The sequence below is a fragment of the Ambystoma mexicanum genome, chromosome 4q, assembly GCF_040938575.1.
Source record: "Ambystoma mexicanum isolate Mex_15411 chromosome 4q, UKY_AmexF1_1, whole genome shotgun sequence".
NCBI lineage: Eukaryota > Metazoa > Chordata > Amphibia > Caudata > Ambystomatidae > Ambystoma > Ambystoma mexicanum.
This window is the reverse complement of record NC_090928.1, coordinates 1,045,856,332-1,045,871,110: the sequence shown is the minus strand read 5'-3', so window position 1 is coordinate 1,045,871,110 and position 14,779 is coordinate 1,045,856,332. Positions and strand designations below refer to the sequence as shown.

At 46.7% G+C, this 14,779-nt stretch overlaps 1 protein-coding gene across 4 annotated transcripts in view; it reads right to left on the bottom strand.

The window, feature by feature from the left end:
- The window catches only part of MARK1 (microtubule affinity regulating kinase 1), a 947,566-nt gene that overhangs the window by 148,482 nt on the left and 784,305 nt on the right, over nt 1-14,779 (bottom strand). For 2 of the 4 annotated variants that reach the window (XM_069608596.1, XM_069608593.1), the window contains exon 12: nt 13,732-13,885. In XM_069608596.1, coding sequence (XP_069464697.1) covers nt 13,732-13,885 — 154 coding nt within the window. Of the gene's footprint in view, nt 1-13,710; nt 13,886-14,779 lie in introns of all 4 variants that reach the window. The other 2 variants (XM_069608592.1, XM_069608594.1) reach the window with 1 other exon arrangement.

The following is a 14,779-nucleotide window of genomic DNA, read 5'->3' as shown; positions in this document are numbered from 1 at the left end:
GCATTTTCAAAGAGTCATCTGATCTTCTCGTTCCATGGATTACTAAATTGATCAATCTTTCCTTTGATGAGGGCATGGTTCCAGATGTCTTGAAATCAGCATGAATAACTCCCTTGCTGAAAAAAGAAAACCTTGACCCGAATAATAAAGACAATTTTCGACCTATTAAGCTAGCCTACATTCAACTTCAAGATCATGTCGAAAAGCATAATATCTTAGGCACTTGTCAATCGGGTTATAGGGCCCATCATGGCACTGAAACTGCCATGCTTGACCTGAAGTCCGCTCTAGCTGGCATAGCAGACAAAAACCAAGCCGCTCTGTTGATGCTACTAGACCTCTCCACAGCCTTTGATCTTGTTGATCACACCTTACTAGTGACAAGGCTCGGAGAGGTCGCAAACTGCTCTATGCTGGCATCCAAATGGATTGCCTCCTTCTTGGGGCCACGCATGGTAAGGCTCTATGTTGGCAACAACCACTCCACTCGGATCTCTCAAACGTGCGGTGTTCCACAAGGCACTTGCCTGTCACAGTTACTCTTCAACTTGTACATCCAAACTCTACTAGATCTTCAGAACAGCCTGGGTGTCCAGTATACAAACTACGCTGATGACACTCGGGTTGTCATTCAGCTCAGTGGCCAATACAAGAATGATGTCAATACTCTTAACAACATCTACAGAGCTATCCAGAATTGGATGGCCCTGTAACTCTATGGCTCTCCACAATAATAAAACTGAGTTGATGATTGTCACTACAAAGAACACTCGGAGTAAGCTTACCTCAGACTACTCCAATTTCCTGATTGCAGACAATGTCATAACTGTCCTAAAGAAAGTGAAAACACTGGGTGCCATTCTGGATGAAGAACTCGACATGAAGCTTCATGTTTCAAATATCCAGTCATGTTGTGGACTCATCAACAAACAAATACAATATATTCAACCTTTTATCACAACTGATAACTGTGCTCTTCTGTCCACAGCATTGAGAAACTTCAGACTAGACTACTGTAACAGCCTGTTGACCGGCACCACTTCTGCAAACACACAAGCTCTTCAAATCACACAAAATAATTCTGTACGCACTTCAAACAATCTCATCGCACCCACATCTCCTTGAGGAAAAAGCTACACTAGCTTCCTGTAAAACAGAATAACGCAAAAGATGCTCACACTAGCGCACAAATACGTGACTCTAACAAGTCCCACATACCTATCAGAGCGCATTAAGATCAAGCCGTATAACAGAAATCTCTGCTCTACTTTAGCTACTTTAGCTACTGTGCTTACCCAGCCTAGATCCAAACTTACCAGGTTTTGAGGCACTAGTTTTGACTATCAGGCCCCCATGCTTTGGAACTCGCTACCAGCTGCCATAGTCGGATTCAGAATGACACTCTTCAAAAAGGCTGTAAAAACCCACCTTTTCAACCTTAACCAAGAACTTCCGATCTCTACTCTTTCTGCAGGTTTATGTTAGTATGTCTTGTCACTTGTTCGGATTTCATATCGATAGGTGATGCAGCTCTGAAAACCAGAACCTGGCTGGTCACCAAGGAGCTATGAAGAGGAGAGTGCAGTTGGAGGCACTCCTGAGTTTCCAGAGCGACCGATGAAACAAGAGCAAAGGCGGGAAGGCATAAGCCTTAATGTAGTCCCAATGATTCTCAAGGGGGTCCCCCAAGGAAGATGCTCCGAAACCATCCCTGGAAGCATAAAGTGGTCATTTTCTGCTCATTGCCTTCGCAAAGAGGTCCACTGCTGGAGAACCCCATTGCTGGAAAAGCTTGGTAAGAACATTGCTTTTCATTTCACACTTGTAATTCGCCAGACTGGTGGCTCAGCGAATCCTTCGCAACAGGGAATGTGACCCGGAATGTGCACGGCCTGTAGCCAGACATTATGCTGGACTGCTCAATTCCAAATCTGGATAGCTAGATCCACCAGGATCATCCCTGGTGCCCCCATCCCTACTTGTTGATGTAGAACATAGCTACAGAATTGTCAGTGCAAATTCGCACTACCCGGTTGCTGGAGGGCTGGAAAGCTTTCAATGCCAGAAAAACTGCCAGGAGTTCTAAGTAATTGATTTGAGACATTCTATTCTGTCCTGGGGCGTCCACAGATCGTACACCTTGAGGTGACGCAGCATCGCTCCCCACCCTAGGAGTGAGGAATCTGTTGTAACCTTAATCTGTGGACACGGCTCCTGGAAGGAGGTTCCCTCTGAAATGTTGCTGGCGGATGACCACCATTGAAGATCAGCCGTCATGGAGGATAGAATCAGAATCATTTTGGAGTCCGGGTCCACGGCCTTGGGACCAGCAGCCCCGAAGCGTTAGCTGTGTGCGTCTCATTTTCAGTCATTCAAGAGATAGGGCTAACACGCATGAAGCCATCAGGTGCAGGAGTCTCTGGAACCACCAGGCCGACATGTGGGACGACTTCAAGAAAAGATGGCATGTTGCAGATAAATCCGCAATTCTGTCCTCTGTTAGGATCACTCTGGCACTGACAGTATCCCAGTGGAAATCTAGAAAAATCAGATCTTGAGGAACGGTCAGACTATTTCTGCAAGTTCACCAACAGCCCGAGTTGGAACAGGAGCTGGAGGAGTGACTGAAGATTGGCCGTTGCAGCCCGTGGGCAAGGACTCTGCAGAAGCCAATCGTCCAAATATGGATAGACATGAACTCCCTGCAGTCTGAGGAACGTTGCGATGACCGCCATCGTCGTCGTAAAGACACGCAGTGCCAAGCTGAAACCAAACAGCAGCACTCGATACTAGAAGATTTCCGTTCGCATGGAAAACGGAAGGTATTTCCGATATGTGGGCCCCAGATCAGGATTTCCATGTAAGCGTCCTGAAGAGCTACCATACTGAGCCCATCACCCTTCTGGAGAGAGGACCTTATCTGGCTGCGCATGATAATCTTGTTCTCCTGGGGAAGTAAAAGATTGAAGTTGAAGAGGTCGAGAGGCCAGCCTGGTTGGGTTTGGTCACTGTAAACAGACAGCCGTAATAGCGCTCACCTTGCTCCCGCAGGGGAATAGGTTCCACTGCCCTGAGGTCCAGAAGTTTCTGTACTTCGGCTCTGAGGGAGGGGGGGTCTCAGTCTGCTGAAGAGGAGGCTGAGAGGGTAGCCTATGAGGGAGGGGCAAGCGGAAGCCCGTTCGGGCGACGGAAAAAAACCCTTTGTTCTTCTGTGATGGTCTGCCACTCCTCCAGATGAGACGATACATGTCCTCCCACCGGAGTCTTGTGTGACCGATGGAAAACATAATTTGGATGGTTTGTCAGCAGTGAGACCACCTGTTGCCAAAGAGGAGGCTGATGATCGAGAGAAAAACCAGCCACTTTGCCTTTGCTGCTTGTGACAAGGTGCACCAGAGGAACCTTCTGCCCGGCGTGCTCGATGCTCCTGGAACCCTCTGAAACCTGAGAAGGACCTTGTCTGGGTCCTCAACTTCTGTGTATAGGCCGCTTTAGCTAGGGTTTGGCAAAGCCCAACAAAGATTTAGCCAATTGCGTGCTTGTCTTTGTTTTATTGAGCTCCTCATTGGTGGAGGAGTAAAAAAGCTCTGTACCTTCGAAGGGAAGATCAAATACTTTGTCCTTAACCTCCTTCGAGAACTTTGTAGCATGCAACCACGCTTGGTGGGAGATGTTTACTCCAATAATAAGGTCCCAAGCAGAAGTGTCTACATGATGGGCCGCAGCCTCCAGTAGGTCCTGAGCCAAAATCTCCCGGCCTGTCTTGAGCGATACATTCCTGAAATTCGGAAAGGTCCTTCCATAGCTTGAGATCTGCCGCTGCAAAGAGGACTTCGGTATTCGCCTTGCGCAGCTGAAGACCAGAACTGCAAAATACTTTTTCCCCCAATAGCGTCCAGGGAGGCAGTCTTAGAGGATGTTGAGGACGGCTTAGACTGGACCGTAGCTGCTGCCACCACTGTTGATTGGAGTGGACATGTAGTCAAGGTTTTGTCTTCTGACGAGTGTAGCTTGTAGAAAGCGTGAATTTTCCTATTTACGTGTTGCCCGGAATGAGGTTTTTCCCCAGACCTTGCAGGCTTCAGCAAGCACATACTTTTGAAGGAAAAGGCCTGTCCGCTCCTGTGTCGTAAAAAAGTTAAGGCTCCTGAAAGTACACCACCTTGTGGAGCCGGAGGCTCGGGTATTGGGATATCAAGCAATGCCATCATATCCGCGACCTGGTCATGAAAGGCTCTGACAGAGTGGGGCAGGTCTTCGCTATCATGGTCCGCTTGGTCCTCGTTAGTTGTGGCGGGAACAGAAAACGTATCCGCAGCATGTCTGCGCAACTGGGGTCATAAACACTGGTGAAAGTGGAGGTAGTGGTGGCAGTGTAGGAGGGTGCCCCCACATGAAGAGGAGGGGGCAGCACTACCGAAACCTGCTGAGCAGTAGGAGCATGCTGCGGCTCGAGAGGCTTAGGATGCATTTCTTTGAATAGATCCTTAAAGTATGCCTTCATCGATTCAGAGTGCATAAGGGCCTGGAATTTTTCAAAGAACTCATCCTCAGACGAAGGTCTAGGCAGAGGAGTGGGTAGAGGCCACTCTGGATGGGCATGGTTGCCAGGATGGCCCTCCACCAACTGGATCCACATAAACCTAGGGAGCGGAGGCAGGAGGAAGCAAGACTGCGGCAGCGGAAACCAAGCACGTCAATCCATTGGAAAGGATTCCTATTGTACACATTCCGTGGAACATGCTGCTCAGCCCCAAAAATAGGCCCCTCTGCACCAGCCGTTGAGAACGTTGGTGTGAAAGAGCTCGCCAAAATGGCCGTCTCACACTGTGCGGGTTGAATTGTCATTTTGTCACTGCCTGAGGTGAACTGCGTCACAGGTTTCAGTGAGGCCATTGTCCTCACAGGGGCTCCAGGGGCTGTTTTATCCATTTTAGCCTTGCGACAGGGAACCTTGGCAGAGCTGGTAGAGCAGAACTAGAGTCACACCCTGTAGTCAGAGCTCCTGGAGGAGGCTCCTCGATTTTGCCAGTTTTAATTATAGACCCTAATCGGGGATCCTCAGGGATAACCCGGATACCTTTAGTTACTGTACAGGAAACCTCGAGACTAGGCTCGGTAGATTTAGTTCCAGACTTGGAAACCTCAAGAATAACCCTGGTCAACACCTTGGATGAATATCCGGTCCTGACTGCTCCTTGCCAGGGGGCCTCGGAGCATCCGGAATCCAAGTTAGATCCCTTTTGGGACACCTCTGAATAACCCTGGTACCAGAGCCATTTGGGCCCCCCTCCTGGAACCAGAAGACCCCGGGAAGGAGCCCCCTGGCCGGGGTGCCCTAAAAAAGAAGAAACTTACCAGACACTTCCTTTTTTCGATGTAAATGTGTAGGAGTAATCCGTTGGAACACCTCCTCCCACCTGACTAGCCTACGCTGGAGTGCCAGACGAAGAGGGAGTCAAAGTAGAAGCAAGAGTCCCACCGATGTTCCGGGCCCAATCACTCCACACATAGAGGTGGATCTGCCCTCGCAAAACGATGTTGGCGCGAAGAACAGGACACGAAACCCAGATTCTCAGCAATAGTGTCATGATGCCTACCCCGGGGACCCAGACCAAGTCCAGCAACCCCGGAAGCAGGCATCAAGTTACCCCAAGCAAGCCCAACAACCCCCGCTAGGGGCTATTTGGGTGCAGTCCTGGCGCCTATGGCGCCAGGCTCATATGGAGAGTCAGTCCTGGTGCCATAGGCGCCAGGCTCATAGATTAAAACTTACCTGATGCAGACCATGCTGCAAGAGCTCCAAGCCAAACAAGGCTTGGAAGGGACTATTTTACCTAGGGACTATTTTTTTTTACTCGCTGGGGCTGGGGAGGAATACTTACCTGGGACTACTTTGGAGGCTATTTAAACCACACCCGAAGAGCAGCACAAGCTTCGCGTTATTCTGCATCCAGCAGCGCAAAGCTCACGTGCCTGCAAGTCTGCATCCAGTCTTCTGCCATGCCCGCCTCGAGTTTGGAGCTCCTAGAAAAAGGGTGAAAGAAGGAGAAAAGGTTAGAATAAGAGCAATACCTTTGATCCTTACCTGAATTCCCGATCCATCGCGCCTTCGAGCTGGAAGAAAGAAGTTATTTTATGCGCGTCGCCTCGCCTGCTGCAGCGCCGCGCTGAACTCACCGGCCTTCGCAGCATCTTCACATTTCACCGCATCCTCCTGCATTTTCCCACTGCACTCCGGCACCTAAGGAGAAGACAAGAACAGCAAGGTGAGCCAAGGGAATACACAGAGGAATACCCCCCATAGACTTACCCGATTTTACCACCGGGGGTACTATTCTTCTTCACAGGTCGGCGCAGCTTCCACTGCATCCTAGCCGAACCCCGGCCCCTAAGGGGAAACAAAAGGACAGCAAGGTGAAACAAGGGACTAACAAGGGGAAACCTCACCACAAAAGACTTACCTGATTTTACCGCCGGAGGCATTATTCCCCGAGACTTCATACTTTCTCTCAGCGCCTGAATAAGGGAGAAAGCAACAGGTTACATATGGACATTATTTTAATCGAACTGTGTTGGATAATACAAATCCTTACCAGAACATTACCGGTTGCCACGAGGAACTCTTCAGTAGGGTCAAGCTGCAACCTGCAAGGAATCGGACAAGAGTGAAAGTCAGGCATTTGAACTCTTACGAACTACATACTTACAGCGTCTTGCCGGGAATATCGGAGTCAATATTGCCCTGGAACTCACCAATTCCTTCGAGCCAGTGAAGCAACTGGTTATCTACGCGCCCCTGCGCTCAATGCAGGATGGAGAGCTCATCTTTTCAAATGATCCGGTGAGACTATAAGAGGGGACATCCAAGGTGATCAGTGGGGAGAACAGCGGGGTGGGGGATTTACGCTCAACTCCACAGGTGGTTAATTCCCTTTCTCCATTTGCAGAAGAATATTCCTACGGGCCAAGCAAACAAAGCTAGGTGGGCCAGTCCAGTCCGTCATCTCGGCCCTACGCGTCACATTGGTGGAGACCGCAGCAGTCCAGTCCAAATCGACGCCTCTGTGGGAGTCAGGTGAGCGTAACACATAGACTAAGGACATAGACAAAGGAAAGAAGACTGTGGAACCGAAGCAGGAAGATAAAGGACAAGGGAACAAAAAAAGCAAATTCCCTATGATGCAAGTGCGTCTGACCCAGACGAGAAAAGGACTGAAGGGCGATTCACGGGGCAAAGCTCAGGAAGGCGGGGCTACGGTCACGTGGGGAGGCCCCACGTAAAAATAAAAGGAGGACAAAAAGGTTAACTGTGATGCTTCAAAGTGCTCCGGTCCTGTCCCGATGGATGGAATATAACAAAGTATGGAGCAAAGGGGATGGGACGTAGGAGTATGTGGAACCAAAGTCTTTCCGGTAGTGGCTCAGATGGTAAAGGGGTAGCTACTGTTGAGAGTCCTGCTTGACACATCCCTACGAAGTAGCAAACAAAGGCTGATGCACCCAATGGTCCTGAAGGTGGGAGTGACAATGTGGTGGAGGACTTAAGAGGTTGAAGGTGATCCTAAGAAAAGAGACTGGTAAAGATTGGGAGAGACTGAAGGAATTTCATGTTGGGAACTGTGGTTGTAACACCAGGATGTTAGAGCAGTGGAAAGAGAACGTAGAAAAGTTCCATGTTGGGAGGTTCTACACGCCAGGAACAGAGCAGCGATTGGATTGAATTTGGACATTTATGAAAAGCAGCAAAATGTCCAGAAAACATATCAAATTAAATTGTCTCTAGGCACAGTAGAAAGTATGCTGTTAACCGGATTGCAGAATCCTGACTGACAGTCCCATATTGGAGACTTATACGTGCAACATATCTGAAACCTTTTACACAATCACAGCCCCTATACCCATGCTGATGAGAAATAAAGGGAGGCTACAGACAGAGGGCAGCTGAAGGAGAAGGAGAAGGGCAGTGGTAGTATGGCCAGTAGTGGGGCTGGTCGGGGGTTGGGGGGGAGACAGAGGCCGATGAGCGAGCATGGAGAGAGGAAGTGGAAACAGGAACAGAAGGGGGAAACAGTAAGCTGAAAGAAAAAGTGGAGAAGGGAGTAGGTGAAATGGAGGACAAAGAAGGAGCAAAGTGGGGAAAAGGAGGATGGAGGCAAGAAGTACAACGGATGAAGTTACGGAAGAGGGTGACAAGGAGAGGAGGGAGTGAAAAATGAAGCTGAAATGAAGAGGAGGGAAAGAGAAGAAGGGATTAGATATAAGCATTGGCAATGTAAGCAATGTGGGCTTTTGTGTAGGCATGGGAAAGGCATTTGCCAGGCACTGCCACAGGGATATTAACTGGCCACTGATGGTAGCAAGTGCAAAATAGTGCGAGTACCTGGACATCTAATAACAGTTCTTGACAAATGCCCAACACTTATACACAAGCCACAACTGTTGGCTTTGCCAATGCTTCTTTGTAACAAGACTTCAGTGATGGACACACACAGTGCTTATAAATTGAGTGGCTGTAGGCAGACCTGGTTAAGACATTTATATTGCACTAGTAGCGCGTTTACAACTTAAGTCATCAATTCTCAGAAAACTGCTTTGAAAAAACACTGGCAAGCAATTTTGAGTGCAATGTTTGATAAGGCATGATTAAAGTGAGCTCAAAGAATTCCCATGAGGCAGTGTTTTAAGCGGCGAGGCCATGGGCAGTCAGTGGGTAGGCAAATAACGAAACAACACCTACAAGCTTTTTGTCCCTCCTCATATGCCATTTCTTACTCTGTGTACTGTAATGCAAAAGTGACAGCTTATATAGCGCAATGCCACCTAATAATCCAAACTAAAAAGGAGAGGAGAGAGTGAGAAAAATGGTGCTCAAAAGAGGAGAGGAAGCAAGCTGAAAGGAGTAGAAAAGAAGGGATCAAGATGAATAGAACTGAAACAAGGAGTGGAGGAGGGAGACAGTAACAGAGGTGACGCAAGAAGAGAAAAGCGGACACAAGCAGAGGATGTGGCAAAAAGAAGCAGTAAGTGAGAAATAGAAAAGAAAGGTAGGGTGGAGTTGCATGGAGAGAGGAAGGAGGAAAGATGCCACAGGGGCAAAGGGAAGACGCAAGGCGCAGAGTGGCATAAAAGAGGGAACAGGTGAAGCGGAAACAGAAAAGTTCTCCAAAGTTCTAAAAGCCAAATCTCCTGTGATGGCAAAAACATGGGCATTACTTGGGGCCTACGAAGAACCAGGTGAGCCAGTCCCATAAAAGCATACTAATCCGACAGAAGCATAAACATCTGAAGCATTACCCCCATCAAAATGACACAAGACATTACGGTTGGTGGTGCCAAGATTCAAGAGAGTAAGGGTACATCTAGTAATCCTGTGGCTTACTATATAGAAAACCCAGTGAAAATCCAGCCCAATAAAATGTTTCACATATAAACAACTAGAAAGGTATTTTTTCTCCTTGTTTGGAGTCTGGCACCAGGTCCAGGCAAGGAGCCGATGTTATGGTTGGATGCATGTCAGATGCCCAAGCACTGTTCAGGAACCTGATCCAAAGTCAAACTGAAAAAACACACAAAGCTTCCAGTCACAGGTGGCGAGTAGTTTTGTGACTCCATATCAGTGAGCTGACACAGTAACATAGAACGATTTCAAGATGAATGTTAAGAACTTGTAACTTCGTGGTGGAGGGGGCAGGGTACAGGTCAAGACACATTCATTGAACACGCACATCATCTGCAGAGAACCATGACCGCTAGCTAATCGGGAGGATGTGGAACCACTTGGTGAGAGCCAACGCAGCTCCACAAAGATAATGGGGAGAACGAACTGCAAATCAGAGCCCTCATTCTATCACTATCAGGCATGGTGTGATTGAATGGAGGCAGATACCTTCTGCCTCAGAGGGTAGTAGGACAGCACTTCTGAAAGGGAGAGTAGCTAGAATGAGGAGAGTTTTTGGAGGAGAACCATGATGGGAGAACACAAGTTTGCCAAGCCAAGAAGGTCAAATAGGAAGAGAGAGTTTAGAAGGAGAAACTTTTATAGAAAGAACCTGCATTGACCACCCCAAAATATCAACCAGAAACATGGAGTGAGGGGAGGAGTTGGTCAAGCGAGTGGAACCAGAGGTCAGGAGAAGCCAGGTGTGGAGGATATGCCTGTTAAACTTGGACTAGAGACTGACCGGAGTCACACACTAAGATCCCTGAAGATCGGATAGAAAGGCTAGTTAGAAGCTTTCCTCCAAGGCACGAAGAGGGCAGGGGGCCCACAAAGGTCTTGCCCACATAGCTGTTGTGTGTCACCTCTTTTTTCCATCCAATATCGAGATACCAACTAAGCCAGAATATGCCAAGAAAAGACCAGTAAGGACAGAAACGCGTGCTACAACGAGGACACCATTATCATGAAAAAACTGTCTAGGTCATTTCTAAAACCCAAGACTTTCCTGGCAGAAGCCTGGTTATTTTTTTGATGGTATAATAGGGCAGACTTTGTATATCTGGGTATGCAAGACTAGATCCCTTTACTAACCTTTCATTAATCTAAGATAACAATGTCATCCGCGTAGATAACGCATGTTACGGCTACGTGGCCAAACTGAGGAGGGTGGGAGAGGACTGTATTCAATGCTAGATCAAGACCTGCCATATATAGATTATACAGTAATGGAGCCAATACGCACAATTGCTTTAAACCCACATTTGTCTGAAAAGATTGTGTTAGTATACCATCCTGCAATAAGCAAACTTTGACATATGTATCATGGTGCAGCTGCTTAATTTAAAAAAAGGGAGCGATCAATGCCCCAGTTAGCCAATTTCTCCCACAACCTTGTACGAATAACGGTATCAAAGGCCGAACTGAAGTCACCAAAACAAACATATAATGAAGTTCAAGGGTAACTAAACACATCTGAAATTAGAATTTGAATGTGGATTTTGGGTGCCAACACCCTTCCTAAAGCGAAAACGGTGTGCATTTTGTAAATGGTTTGTTTGAGACTGGGTGGTAAGCATGTCTAGCAAAATGGTGGCAAACATTTTGGAACTACAGTCTAAAATAGCTAAGAATGCGTAGCATCCTGGAGCCACCCTAGAGCCCTGTTTATATACTGTAATCAAGATTGAATTTCGCAGGAATTAGGGATATTTTTTAGCAAATCAGCTCAAATTAAGGGATCTTTCTTCAGAACTATGTTCCATAATCCATCAGGAACCAAAGCCTGTGAGGGTTTTGCTTTCATAATTATCTCCACCATATCTATGTCTTTCACATGATCACAGACTGCAGAGCCCTCCATAGAAGTAACCTAGGCAAAGACCATCGATTGGTTACAATCCCCAAAACACAGTTGTATGTGACCACCCCATACAATCTCCCCAATAGGGCAAAGTTCCAAAGCCCCTCTAAAGGAACGGATCACTGTGAAAACACCTACAAGGAAGCCTGTGTTGTGCAAAGACCTTATTGTGACATTAAAGTCAAGTGTTTGTTTGAAAGCTGGATTATTTGAACTCTTGCAGAAGGTAACACATGTGTTTGATGAACTACTTTGAACCTGGGGAAAGGGAGCAGATTACAAGTCCAAGAGCTAGAAAAAGCTCTGAACTTTACTTTGAACACTGTTCCTTTTTGATGTCGACATCCATACACATTGTATGCAGTTAGTTGTGAGGGCAAGTATAGGTTTTGGACACAGACAGAGGTTTTACTTTGGACTTCCTGACGCAGACTATCCTTCATTTTCTTAAGGTAGGGAAATCCCACCTTACCATAGGGCATGTTAGGCATTACTCCACCCTGCCTTTTAAGTTAAATAAAACTGTTCAGAAACCTGAACCTGTTTTCTGTGTCTGACACATGATGCCTTCACAGGTGGAAGCATCTACGGAAGACTGCAGTGTGTGCAAACATGAAAATAAAGAGCACAACATTACATGTGAAGAGCAATTCGAATTTAGGTAACTATTCAATTACCAGCAGAGATAACTAGTTTAAAGACATTATAGACATCCACGACAAGCAGAGTGTTCAAGCCTAGAGAGGACAGCTAGGTCATTGACTATGTAATACATGGACTGACTATTTTGTGGAGCCCAGCTGTATTCTTTGGGTTGCAGTGCCAAGGGGATGTGTGCTCTTGCATCTGTTCCTTGCACTTAAGTCCTGTTAACAAACAGGTACTATCAAAAGGCAAGTGGTTTTGATTTTATATGTGTATTATGTAATGCAATGTAAGTGGTTGTGTACAGTGCCCATCTGCCACTATTGGTGGACTTGCTGTGCTTGGCTCTGTAAGAAGAGGGGTGGGGATGTGATTCAGGAATGGGAAATACAGCTGTAAATCCTGTAAACCTTAAGTGGGATTGCTCCAGCTAGAGGAGTAACACCCCCAACAGGGTTGCCTCCCTAACTAGCAATGTCCCTGGCCCTCACAGGCCGGGAGGTGTGTACCTGGCCACAGGAGACAGGCCATCCTTCTAGATTAGACTATGGTTGGAGGACAACACAATGCATGTCTAGGCGCCGTAATAACTAATTATAAGGCTAGTCTTGAGAAATCCTTATGCACTCCCCTGCCTCACAAAACCAGCGACCTCTGAGCAGGAAGGGAGTACATTCACATTTGGATGGCAGTCTCAGCCACCACCATCTATTAATCTAAAGAAGCCAACCTCTACCACCCTTCTGTGGCTCGCAATGCTTTATTTTTCAGGGTAACACAGGCACACCATAATGAAAGGGAAAACTTTAATTTTAATCTGTACACTACACATCCTGCTCCCTAAACTACCTGTTTTATGTGTGGAACCATTAAATCAACATTAGTTTAGACTTCATACTTAGCCTCTTGCCCAATATGGCTGCCTGTGATGTGGGAACATGTTTCTAAGAAATCAGGCATTTCTGCTGCAGAACATAGTTGAGCTCTAATCCAGTTGGAAGCCAATGTCACAAAGAGAGCAGCACAATGTGAAAGCCTCAGTCGAGCGCTGTGCCAACCTTTCAGTACTCTGGGCATGAACATCATGGAAGCTTACTTATTCACAAGAGGTGAACCATAGGGGCAGGCCCCCAGTACACACTGAGAATCCATGAGTGCAGGGAGCCTCCTTTGCCACCTAAGCAGTTTACCGGATGTCATGAATACCTAGACATTGCTGGTGTAACCACAGTTCTGGGAGCAGTATCTGCCTTTACAGATGAGCATGTGGCATTTCAAGGCAGGCAGTGGTAGTGGTTGTAAACGTTCGAGGAAACAGGGCAAACAACTTAAACAGGAATCACAACAACTGTTTCAGGCAGGGACATACAATACATTTGTATTTACTATTGCCAGTGTTATGGCTTTCTTTTCTGAACTATCAGATTGACTATAACTACTGCTTGAGGTCATGGCAAGTACATGCTTGATGAGGAGACAGTGACAAGAAAGGAGTCTTGCAATGTTACCCTTACTTTGAGGAAGTTTATCTAACACGGTTTGCCCCGTCAAAGATTTAAAGGTAAAACAATATCCTCACACTGTTGGTTTATGTTAAATAAGGAGCCAAATAGTACAGGAAACATGAGCAGAAAATAACGGTGAAACTGCTGCAAGGCAAGAGAACACAACACCTACGAAATGGTATCCACCACACAGGAAATGCAGAAAGCCAAGGCCAAAGACACTGCACACTCAGGCATGGAATTGTGTGTTACTTTACTTGTTTCAATGTCATCCCCACCGTGATCACTGAACCGCCGTTGTTTCTGATTGGCCGATATACTGCGCTGGACCTTCATGTGAGCAGGAGACTGACCAGAAATGTTGTTCAGATCACTGCTGGGTCTAGACCTTTGACACAAATTACTATTGGAGAGGGACTCGCTTCCTTCAAACTATAAATGACACAAGGAAAACAAACAAAAGAATACGTTAGCAGACTCTAAACTGAGGTTCTCATTGACATTACAGGTTTCTCACTGTCCATCTATCTGGGCACGCTTATAAAGTGAGCACCACAAAGCGATGGACAACCCTTACATTTTCTTCACAAATTGAACAAACAAACTGACAAAAGCCAAAATGTGTTTGTGGCGGGATTTATGGCGAAGCATTGTTCCATATACAATTCCACACCGTTTCAATCTGCACCAAACTTTGCGTAGTTTTCTGTAGGACCCTGCGGACATAACTGGCTACAAGACATTTGGACAGCACACCCTGTTCCCTGGATTTCAGCATAAGTCAACATTTGTTTGTGGGTTTATTGCTTGGCGAAGCGTTGTTCGTTACACAATTCCTCACTGTTTCACCAATCTGCACTACATTTTGCATAGTTCCTGTTAGCTACATGACATTTGGACACCCCACACCTTTCCCCGGATTTCAGCAAGAGAGAAAGATACCCACTTGGATGGGTGTGCTACAGGCTATCCAATTATGTACTTATCCTGTGGCTGATGGCATTACAAGTGAAGAGCTGCTTTATGTGAGGAAAGAAGACAGATCATTTGTGGGGCTGTGGTAGAGGGAATATATTTGGAGAAGGCACACGCTCCTCAAAAGCAAACCTCAGTAGGAGTGAGCGCCACATCTTAAGTCCTGTGTGAAAAGCATAGTTAAGAGCAAGTGCAACTGCAAGTGTCCTTGTTGCCAAAGAATAGTGACCAACTACTTGCTTAAAAGAAAGGTGAGGAACTCTGACTTAATTGTGCCCTTAAGGTGTTGGTAATTTCCACTGGTGTGTGGGCTGCAGCACAGTAAAGAAAGAAGGACTGAGTGCTTGGACT